General features: G+C 43.3%; 1 protein-coding gene across 1 annotated transcript; it reads right to left on the bottom strand.

Moving 5' to 3' along the window:
• Positions 1 to 941: 941 nt before the first annotated feature.
• On the bottom strand, positions 942 to 10366 carry LOC117762299 (bone morphogenetic protein 7-like). Its single transcript, XM_034586895.1, has 7 exons — positions 9508 to 10366; positions 5118 to 5307; positions 2120 to 2268; positions 1622 to 1828; positions 1428 to 1501; positions 1211 to 1321; positions 942 to 1130 (listed from the first exon to the last, which is right to left on the bottom strand). Exons 1-7 carry the CDS (start codon positions 9902 to 9904, stop codon positions 981 to 983), a joined length of 1278 nt encoding a protein of 425 aa, XP_034442786.1. The 5' UTR covers positions 9905 to 10366; the 3' UTR covers positions 942 to 980.
• Positions 10367 to 11828: the final 1462 nt, after the last annotated feature.

Below are 11828 nucleotides of genomic sequence, written 5' to 3'. Positions count from 1 at the left end.
GCAGAGGATGATTGTGTAACGAGATATGAGACAAGCTTCAGTGTAGAAAATATACCTCAGTGAGTTTAATGCAACAGTCGAAGGGGCTTTGAATTCCACTGCAAAGAGCATTATTGATCCAAATAAGGTAAAAAGCACACATCTGATTCTTGTTCCAATTTATTCAACTACTTTAATCTGACAAAGTAAAATTACAGCCTCTTGTTCGATCACCTGCAGTTTGCATCTGTTGGCCTCCAGAAGGCAGCTGTGGTCGGGGGTGATGGTGCACACCCTGGTGTCCGCCTCATGAAGATGAATCACAGACATCTTGCAGACAGTACGCCCTTCACAGGCCTGCGGTGAAATATGTCTACACCAGAAAACTATGGGCCCAACAGTCAGGGCCTTTCAATCATCAGCACACTGTTATTAACAGTCTCAGCTGTCATTCTTCACATAGCTCCTGCACATCAGCAGCACACACACAGGCGGCCAGATGTCTTACACCTGACCGGTACAACTGGTTGAAGTTTTTTTTTCTGATCAGGAAACAAGCTCATTTGACTGGTCCAGAAGACAAGGAGCAGTGGGTTGTATGAGCGGCGTAATGCACATTTTTACCCAGGCAATATTTAATATTCCCATGTCTAATATCCAAATAATTTAAATGCATATATGTATGGTGTATTGTGTTTCTCTCCAAACAGGAAAAACTGGTTGAAAGGATTTTAGTAATCAGTGATTTTGTGCTTCTAGAGTGACTCCACATGGCTCAGTTCACTTTTTGTAGTCACACTAAAAGGAAATCCTTTGTTCAGCCATTCTCTGTTGGGATGTGGTAGTGGTTAATACTGAATGGGCGAAATTTACCCAGAATAAAGTTCATTCTGTGGCAAGGATTCCCGAGTCAATCTTCTTCCGTCTGCTTTCTCCACCTCTGTCTTTTTTACAAGTATCCCTCCAGGTTTATAAAACTCATAGGGAGGGTCGGCAAGTGGTCAGTGGCAGCCACACGCTCTGACCACCATGTTGCGGTACTTTTTCAGGATGACGTTGGAGCTGTCGTCAAAGTAGAGCACTGAGATGCCATGGAGCTGCGTTGGGGCGCAGCAGGGCTTAGGCACCGTCTCCGGGTTGATAAAGTGCACCTGAGGTTAGTAGAAGAAGCATAAATCACACTGCACAGACAGCTGAGGTTTATATGACTGTCACCACTTTCGGGACTTACCAGAGTTTGCACGATAGCGTGATTGGTGGCATTCATGTAGGAGTTGAGAGGGAAAGCACATTCCCCTTCACAGTAGTATGCTGCATAGCCCTCTGGTGCTATGATCCAGTCCTGAGCAGAGAAAAACAACAGGGTCAGGGTTTTCCGTAATGTGTTCACTTTTGATATAAATAAAATAAAATAATTTGAAATAAAATAAAATAAAAATAAATTATACCTGCCATCCCAGATCTCTGAAACTAACATAGAGCTCATGTTTTTTACATCCTTCTTTAGAAAAGCCAAGATTATCTGAAAGGGAAAAGGGCAAATATGAGTCAACACAAGTGTATTCAAAGAATGTGAAAAGGATTTTATACCTATGGGTTGTTATATGTCATTATGACGGGGAGAATTTAAGGGTCCACCCACCTGTTGCAGCTTCAACTGCCTTCAGCGCGTCCTGAACTGTCCTCTGAGGTTTGGAGCGGTTAGACTGGCGACCCTTATGGCCGTGGGTGGAGCGGATGCTGCGGAAGCGCACCTCACTAGCTTTAAAGAAGGCAACCATGAAGGGCTGCTTGTCCTGGGGCCCGGTGCCCGTCACCAGCCCTGCCAGCCGGGGGTTCCTCCTGTGGCCTACAGGGGGAGACAACACTTGCTTAGAGTCGGCCTCAACCAGCCACTGGCAACAACACGCGTCTGACATTCTACTAAACAATCATTTGTTCATCCTAATATCACCACAGCGACCACAGTCGTAATTCAAATTCGAAATAGATTCAGTCAATATGTGGTGTCTCTTTTTAACCACAGGATTCGAAGAGCATTCATCATAACCATTAGTCATTTCTTGAGACAAAAACTACAGTCTTAAGTCTGTTGTTGGCTCTATGGATCTTATCCCATCATTGTATGGCAGCCACTGACCATGGCTGTCCTCCAAGACCAGGTGCAGGCCCAGGTTCTGCTCAGGTTTGACCAGCCAAAGGTTACTGGTGGGGGTCAGGTCAAACACCAGCCAGCCCTCCTCTGCAGCCCAGACGTCTCGCTGGTCCAGCAGCAACAGCTCCACTTCACTGAGGAGAGTAACATACATCTGTGGTCAAAGCAGATCTATACATTTCAAGATCTTTGATGGAATGTTTCCATATACAGGTACAATTAAGCCCTGATATTTATTATCAGCATTGCTATTATCATACTTAGTAGTATTAACTGGTGCTGACTTGACTATTAGTAACAGTATCACCTCTATAATTATCATTATTGCTACAACAACATATCTGACGTGGTGTTAAAATACAACTGTGTCTAATCTCTCTCTTCTTTCTTCCCTGTCGTCTCCCTCCCTGTTTCCCTTATCCGTCTCCATTTGTGTCCTCTCACCCCAACAGGGTGAGGAAGATGGCCGCCCACTCTGACTGTGGTGACTTTTTTTTTCTCCCCTGTTGCCAAATGTTTGCTCATAGTGGTGAACTATATAAAGTGCAGTGAGATGTATTTTTGATTTGGTGCTATATTAATATTATTGATTCATACTGAATTCTTGGCATAAACTCAAAACTCATTGAATCATTCATTAAGATTCAATTCAGTTTCCTTAGAAGTGGGACTTCACCAGCCCTATGTGCAAGCAAGAAGAGTGATGAGGTTTGTATGTTATAGCTAAAAATCTTTTACATTACTAATAATTGTTATGGTGTAATTTTTTTATTCTATTATTCTGTCATTACTCTATATTATTGTTATTGTTGTTATTACAGTTATTGATTGTTGACTTCAGACAGCCAGTGCAAATGAATCAATCTCATATTAAACAGGATCGCATTAAGTTTACATTAACTGGTCTACTTCATCTAAAACTGTTCAGCTGTATTTAGTGTGTGAGGGGTTACAGTTCCTTTATTGTTCATCGCATGTGGGTATAAACAAAAAAGTAAACAAATATAAACAAAAATGTGTAAAAGAAAAATAATGGAAAAACCCTCGGAAACACAAGAGAAAACGTCCTTGTTTCTACTTTGTTTTCTTTCTTTCACATTAACTGGGACAAATACAGGAAGACGATTCAAAAACAGGAACAAACCTCTTTAAAATTTAATCAGATTGAATTTTGAGTCAGCCTCAAAAATATATAGTGATCTGCATAGAGCTAACAGTCTGAATCATGTACTCCCCCCCGCGGCAATCAGCCATTATCAAAGGAGCGTTTTCTTAACTTCCAAGAGGAGAGATCCTCCACTGATGTGTCGTCTTAAGGGCAGAGATTTCACAGACAATTGCTTTGTTTACAGATGGAGTCTGAGACCCGCAGGCAGACGTCTGTCTTTAAGTCCTGCTGCCTGCTCGTCTATACGTGTGGCCTTTGTGTCTATGAATGACAATGGTGTTGCCCTTTACACCATCATCACCCCACTGTCACAGATGGAATCTACTGCTTGCACATGACTCACCCCTCCCCGACAGGCCGAGGCAGGCGGGATAATGGGGTGCAGAGATTCTATCATGTGGGTGGATGGTAGTGCTTTGATTTATGAGAAAGATCTGTCATGTTTTTATCCAATTTCACATTTGGGTTTGAAACAAGCAGAGTAAGGAGAGTAAAGCTGACAGACAGAAAGACAGGCAGGCAGGCAGACAGACAGCGATGGAAAACAAGGAGGAATAACCACCTGTGTGACAGAGTAAAGAGTAAAATGACGTCCTGAGGCGCGAGTGTGTTATTTGTGGTGGGAGCAGCGTGTTATAAACGCAGGTCTCCTGGGGACTGTCCTGTTCTGACTGTGTGAGAGTGAACTTGCTCCGGAGAGAACCACTGTGTTTCTGTAATTGAAAGTAATGTCTGTGTAAACAGCTCCAGTGCTGCCACTAACATCAGCAGAAATAACCTGTGGGAGGAAATATATGCAGGCACAACTGATGAAGACGGAGCTGTGTGCACGTACTACACCAAACTACCAGCTTCACAGAATAACACACAGGCATACTGTGTTTCTAAAACTCAACCACTCACACTCTGTGTGTCATTAAAAAAATTAAAATAAAAAAATTACAGACCTTTTATTACATTTTATGTTGGTTTTAAAGCTCTGGTATCTGCCGCCACCTTAATATAATTAGGATGAAAAGATTCTCTTGGTTTACAATGACCAGATATTACATTTAAATACGTGTATGAGGCCACAGCTTTGCGAGCAGCACTTTCAGGCTGTACATAGGCACAGACCATGCTCCAAGCAAAATGCTAACATCAGCATGCTGCCGTTAGTAGTAGGTATATCATGTTCTGCCTTTGAATTTAGCATGTTAGCATGTCTCTTTTTTAACTACTTCCTACTAAAGGCCAAGTCCTAAGACAGTGTGTTTTGGCCAGAAGAAATATGGACGCTGTTCCTGGAATGGCATGTCGGTGGTCATTTTTCGAATGTAAGTTTGTGAGGTTTTGAGCAACACAAACACCATTTTATTCATATTTTGTGAAACAAAAACTAACCAAATAGAAACAAACGTTGTAAAGGTGCTCGGACAGAGAATACCTCCACTAGTGTAGGATTTCTCGCTATAATAAAGACTGTGAAAAATAATTCCTGGATCCACTCATATATCCATATCCACTCCAAACTTTAATGGGTTCTTTCTTCAGTCATGACCCATCCCTTCACAAAACCTTTGAAATAGGATCAATGGTTTTAAAGTAACTCCTTTGAAAAACAGAAAGACAGACATACATACATACGACAATGAAAACATACTATACACATTGTTAGATACCGACAGAGATAAATTATAAAAAGATGGTCATTGGAAACTTAATGTAAAAAATTACAAAAATGAGGTGACACATGATACAAAATCAGCAAATTGAGAGTTCATATCAGCATCGAAATAGTCAGATGACTGGAAGCTGAGAATAAAGCACCCATACCTTTTTGAAGGCTCCTGCAGGACCTGGTAGATGCTGACTATGAACGTGTCATTCTCATAGCGTTCCTGGACGAAATCCTTGTGAATCCTGAACTCTGCTGCTGTGACAGCCTCCCCCTCTGGAATACGGGAGAGGTCAAAACGAAATTCCCTCCGGTGCTGCTGGTAGTGAAGATCCTGATCCTGGTCAACTGTCGGGGGGGAAGAAAGAGGAGAGGATATACAGTGTGTTCAGCAGGTCTGGAGAACAGGTGGTTTCCTGGCAGGGAGACAGAGCTCAGAGGCTGTGAATCAACATTTGATTGCAGCTTATGTTTGATCAAACTCTGCCACCAGCCTCCACACAACTGTGATACCACTGTGATTAATGGGTGATTGTTTTCTCCCCAGCTTACACACACACAGTGAAACAATATTTCTGAGGCTCACGGGGGAAAGTTTGTACATGTGGAAAAACCAAACTGCTGAGTACAATCAGATGGTAAACCAGTCAGCCTCTGCAATATCCGTCAAATCTGTCGCTCATTCAAAGGATCCTCTGATGTGTGTGTCGCTCTGCCCACATCTCGGAAGCACCGAGATAGGAAAAATCCGGCTTCCACGGGTGAGGCCATTGATCTAAACATCACTTAAGTTCGACTCTGCCATACATGCCAATGTGGGGGAGAAAAAAAACACACTCAGGGCTCAGTTTGGCTCCCTGTTTAAACTGCACACATGTGCTGACCACAAGAAAAGGCCTGTTAAGGAACTGCCCGGAAAACCACAGCAGCCAGCGTGCTTTTACAAACACACTCACGTAAAGTATAGAGCGCCACACAAATTCACGTGTGACTTAACTACCAGCGTCTGTACCACCCACACCTCCCTGATCATTTTGCCATGTATTACCGTAGAGTGATTTCATTCTGATTGCAGAGGGTGAAGTGAAGCTGCAGTGGCGGGTGGCACGGTGGTGTTTCCGCCCCGCCCTGAGCCAGCTGAAGCTCTCTCTCTCTCTCTCTCTATATACCACTCAGAGTTTCCAGAAGAACGGTGGTCAGGGAGAGACCCCAAAGCTCCCTGAAGCTTTCCAGTGTTGTGTTTTTACAGCGTTAGTCAATGTGTTTGTCCTTGGAAAGAGCAGTGGAGGTCTCGGGTGAAGGTGTGCAGAGCAGAGCAGCGATTAGCCACTTTAAACACATCCTGCCCAGTGGCATACACCATGACATCATCATGACATCACCCCGTGTTACTGCCGATGTACCACTATTGTTTCAGTGTACAGAGACCCACAGTACCCCAACGCTAGGAACATAGCATTTTTTCACCAAATGGCCCTCACACACACGCACACACGCACACACACACTCAAGAGTCTTCTAAAAACACTTCTAATGACACACACACACACACACACACACACACACACACACACACACACACACACACACACACACACACACACACACACACACACACACACACACACACACACACACACACACACACACACACACACACACACACAGGCCGTTCATCGTTATGAGCTGCAGCGCATTCTGAACCCTGCGAGTCATTTGTTTGACCGCAATTAAATGCTGCAGGGGAACGAGGGGTGTTTTTATGAAAGCAATAATTGCTTGTAAGGACTTGGTGTGTTTACGTTAGAGACCATTAGCTGCCGAGATCAGACCTCAGATATGCAAACTTCCTTCTGGGAGGCATTTCAACACTTCAGATTTCTTCTGACACTGCTGGGCCACACAGCCACGGAGATATCGTTAACCTATACTGCAATTTTATAGTAAGTGGGAGGTTGTTTTTTTCTTTTACAAATCAGCGTGGGTGGTTTTTAAGAAGCATCACAATCACTACACTGAGACCAAACTTTAAAACATGAGGGTAATTTGATCTTCTTGAACAGTAAATTGGTTTAAGTGTTATGAATGGCATTCTTGTCACTTATTAGTATAGTGAGAGTATAATTATTTTCTGCTCTTTCATATTCATGACTTTCTGCATGTGTTGGCAAGTTTTTAAACATACCTTAAAACCTGAAGCTGGTTTGTTACAGACTAGAAGAAAAACCCAAAATATATCACCTATTCATTAATCTGCTGCAGAATGTCAGAAGGCTAAAAGTGTCACATGAAGGGTGGCCGTGCAATTACAACCGGAGCTTAAGATTACAAAGTAAGTGATTATTTCTGCACATGGATGTACAAATAATGAGAAAGTTAATGAGATTGTTCTGGTGGGGGCAATAGAAATTCTTCATATGATCTCCTTGTGCTACCTACAGATCAGCTTAGCAGGACAAACACGTTTCTTCCTACACGTTCTCAAAAAAACACAATAGCTCCTCTGTTCTTCAAAGAAGGTTATTCCTCCAACATTTTGAGAGCATTGTGAACTCGCTCTTTTTTTCTCTTTTTAATGAAAGCCAGCGACTTTTCTGGCCATTAAGCCGTTTTCCCATGCTCTGCAGGTGTGCTGCGATCAAGTCAAAAGGAGCCCATAGTCGACGCACGTGTACTCGTCTCCGGGCAAAGACTTTCAGCAGCTGCAAACAAGGAGTGAGCAGAGCAGAGAGCTGCAGAGGACTCGCAGCAAAGTCAGGCCTCAGTAGTGCGTTCAATATGTTTCATAAACACATGGGGAATAGCAGCTGCCTTGTGTAATGCTGCTTGATGACAATGAGACCAATTCTACTGTGATTCTGGAGGTACAACCTGTGGTTTGGCACTCAAACACAAGTAAACATACGCAGCCGTGCACTTGTATGAGTAGTCACATTACAATGTCTCAAATACTGTTTAACAAATGATAGAAGGGCTGAGTTCCTTTTTTTTAAATTTTACTTTCCCTCTATGATGTAATTTACTGATAATTGAATGACCAATGTGTAACTGTGTACACTGGCCGAAGAGATCGGACGGCTCTACAGCAGCTCCTCTCACTCACACTGGAAGCTGTGGTCTTTTGAAAGGAAATAAACCAGTTCAGTCTTGAAGTGATCACCCAGGGACCACCAGGATAGAGCCACTCACAGCACAATGTGGGAGCCGTGCTAACAACCTCTGCCGATCATCAGGAGGCCGTGGTGGCGGTGGTGGGCTTTAGAGAGACAAATAATATAAAGTCATTGTGTCCTTTTCCCCCTCCTTCCTCTTCATAATCAAAGTCTACAGATGTGCAACCACATGAATCTGTTATTGGTTTTCAGGAACAATGTTTCCAGATCTCATTAGCCAAAGACTGTAAGTTAGAAGTTCATGACTGAGGACATAAAATTTATGTTTTGCATTTCAAATTTGAGAGTTTCCAAATGTTCGGCATTAAGCACACTGTTGTGGCCCGATTGAAGAAATAAATCTAAATGGCTCCTCATCTAAGGTTTAACCTCAATCAAAATGGCAAACAAACAGATGGTTAATGGTTTTTCTGAACAAACTTCATCTCCTCACTTTGCGGCCCTCATCCAAGCCCTGAGGCCAGAGAGGGCCGCAAAGAAGGACCGGTTGGGTTTGGACGTAACCACAACTGGATAAGAGCCACGGCACCATGTCATCTGCCTGTTTCACCATAGTGATATCAGAGCTGCTGTTGGATCTCTAGGGCAAACAAAGGCAGGAGTTGCCTTTTTATTAATTCAATAACGTCTGAGTGTGCGTAAATCTCCCACCTGTGACCCCCATCGTAATTTACACCCTGCAAACAAACATGCAAACTGACGCAGCTCCGGGAATGCATGCACACCTGCAATAACACTATTACTGCAGCAATAACATATGTTTAGATGCAGCTTGTATCTTGATCTCGCTCAACTTGTCTCTGGCTCCCCGGGGGTTCAGAAATGCCTGTTCAATTCCTAGTCATGCGAAACAAAGCCAGGCTAAAGCCTCTCCCTAGAGCTTTGAAGGGATTCTGGGGGAATCGGATACAGGCATGTTGTCATAACATTTACAGCTCGGAATGCATAATGCTCCATTTCAAGTGAGGAAAGTGACCTAAAAGCCACAGAAGTCGGTGACACAGACTTTCACAATGACACACACACTTAATCAATGCATTGTGTTGTAGGTCAGTGGTTACGGGAAGGGACAAGTTCTTTAGAAACCTGTAAACTCCTATATTAAGAACATGACGCACCAATGCTATTTTTTGCCATCATATAACTTTAGTAACTAAAGTTTACATATTGTTATGAACCACTCCCCTACGTATTATAGTATGGCCACTGTGATGTAAGAGGAGCAGATATTGATTTTGACACATAATACAGGGCAAGACTGGTAAATTGGTCATTTGGGCTATTGATTGAAACATAAATATTATATTGCTGCTAAACCACAACCCACTTGTGCGCTAGTTATCTCATGCAAGTTAGATAATTTGAAAGAACTCACCCAGGTTGACAAAGCTCATCACCATATCTGCGTCATCCAGGAAGCGGCTGTCCTGTGGGGTCACCACGGGGGAGGCCTGGGTCGGCACAACGGGCTTATAGTAAGAATACCCGTGCGGCCCCGCGTCTGTGGAGATGGTGTTGTAGAGGTCCAGCATGAACATGGGCGCAGCGTTGTGTTTGGTGTGGATGTGCGGTCGCGGGCGGTGCGGCAGCCCCAGGATGGAGAGGATCTCCCGCTGCATCTCCCTGCGCTCCTGGCTCCGCAGCCGCCGCTGGATGAAGCTGGAGTGCACATCGCTGTCCATGGAGAAGTTGGAGAAGGCGACCTGCGTGGCCATCACGCAGTAACCCCAAGACAGAATGGTAGTCACCGTCGCCAAGGCGCTTGTCAACATTTTGGACCCAAAGTTTTACGCACGGCTCTAACAAAGTCGAAAGCTGAGTGTGGCGAAGCGGTTCTATCGGAAAATAGTCCTCCTTCATGTGAGGAAATCAAACGCACTATCCTCTATGAACTCCTGGTATCACTCCCTCGTCATCTGCTGTTACGCACGGTCTGATTTTGCTCTGCGCTCCTCTGGGTGGCAATTTGGGAATGGATTTTATTGAGGCTGTGTCAGGGGAGGGGCAGGAGGGGTTCAAAGTGGGATAAACCAAAGAGTGGGACAGGGAGTGAGGCAATGGGCGAGAAGGGATCAGTGTCCTTTCATGAAGTGCGCTTCTTGGTAATACGATGGGTGTGGACCCTTCAAACCCAAAGTGTCCCATCAGTGCGTCCTTTGTTTGGACATGATCGTTTGGCCATTGATGAAAGTGGGCTCCAATTAATATCTGATTAGCACATTTATTCCCTGGGATCCTTTCTTTTTCTTTGCAGGTCTGGCAGCATCTCTTTGTTGTGACCAAACCCTCGTTCTCTAATACTAGCTTTGAATGCCATTTGTACTTATTTTCAAACCCCATGATATTTTAATTATCACATATTTGGACAGTTTAGGACCTTTAAATATTGGATTTGTGCCTCAACACAAGGAGACACTTCAGCACTAAATGAGAAGTAAAGAGGGGAAATCCCATAATCCCTTCTTCAGCGCAGACACCTTTGAACTCAAACAATAAACCCAGGCCCACCCTAATTGTGGAGGGGTCTGCAGTGATCTGCAGCAGCAGTAGCCCAGGTACATGATGGGACATGCCAATGGCCCCTATGAATTACTACAACAATGTGTAAAGCACTCCACTGGAACTGCTTTAATAGAGAGTTAATGGGGTGGAGGGCGGGTGATGAATGACAAAGGAATAAAGGGCAGATTATACATGTGCTTGACTTGTGGTTGTAGGGCAGTGGTGACTGGATCAGCCGTTAAAACCTTAAAGGAGGAGGTTTATGTGTCATAGCCACTGACCAAACTATGAGAAATGGCCTTTTCCTAACGTGCTCCTCTTTATCGCAAACCTCTATTTTCAACTTCTCTCTTTGCACAAAGGGGATCACTGATGCAATCCATAAACAAATTCATTCAAACTAAAATTAGCCAATAAAAACCATAAGCACCAGAAAAAACTTGTTTCCCCCAGCAAAGGTCACTTAACATGAGTCATTCCTTCGAACCTTTAAACTCAAGATTCCTCTACAAACATTTGTAGACCTTAGTACTTCTTAAGTGGTAACAATTGAAAATTGTTAAAGTCTGATTCATACAAGGACTTTTCAGCAGGGTCGATGCCAGCTAATATTTCTCCATGTTCTATTAATGTGCCAAATGTATACTGACTCTAGTCCAATACAGATCCTTCATTAACAGCCATACTATTATTATACACACAACAGATGAATGGGATGTAATGGGGATGGTTTGTTTTGTCCACATAGCATAGTATATAATCTGTTATAGAAAACTTTTAAAGGGTTGAGATTGATCCTCCAGTCACAACCACAGATCTTAACACTCCTTATACTCAACTGGTCTAATATACCTTGAAGATTCTCAGTCGTCCATGTCAAGGTATTTCTGGAGTTGTACAAGTCCACATAGGCAGCTGGACTTGCCTGTGTTTCTTGAAGACGTTTCAACTCTAAGTCAAGAGGCTTCTTCCGCTCTGACATACTAGTGAGATGATTCATGTATTAAACCTCTGTGAGTCTACAGTTAGAAGATGTCTCAACCTGACTCTTTTATTTTGTATTTAATATCCCCTTCATTCAGATTATGTGTCCATACATGCAAACTCTACATTTAAATAGACAATAAAATGACTGCAGGCATGGTTACAGTTGGAAAGTAAATAAAAACATTTACAGCAGCACACTACTACACG

The sequence above is a fragment of the Hippoglossus hippoglossus genome, chromosome 5 (assembly GCF_009819705.1).
Source record: "Hippoglossus hippoglossus isolate fHipHip1 chromosome 5, fHipHip1.pri, whole genome shotgun sequence".
In the NCBI taxonomy this organism is placed as follows: domain Eukaryota; kingdom Metazoa; phylum Chordata; class Actinopteri; order Pleuronectiformes; family Pleuronectidae; genus Hippoglossus; species Hippoglossus hippoglossus.
Note: the sequence above shows the minus strand (reverse complement) of the source record. Positions and strands in the feature narration are given on the sequence as shown.

Excerpts from the sequence above, each read along its gene's own strand:
- LOC117762299 (XM_034586895.1), bottom strand. The coding sequence starts at position 9,904 with ATGTTGACAAGCGCCTTGGCGACGGTGACTACCATTCTGTCTTGGGGT. Across the intron at positions 2,269-5,117 it reads CTGCAGGAGCCTTCAAAAAG|TGAAGTGGAGCTGTTGCTGC; the intron begins GTATGGGTGCTT and ends TACTCTCCTCAG. Across the intron at positions 1,131-1,210 it reads ACGCTATCGTGCAAACTCTG|GTGCACTTTATCAACCCGGA; the intron begins GTAAGTCCCGAA and ends TACTAACCTCAG.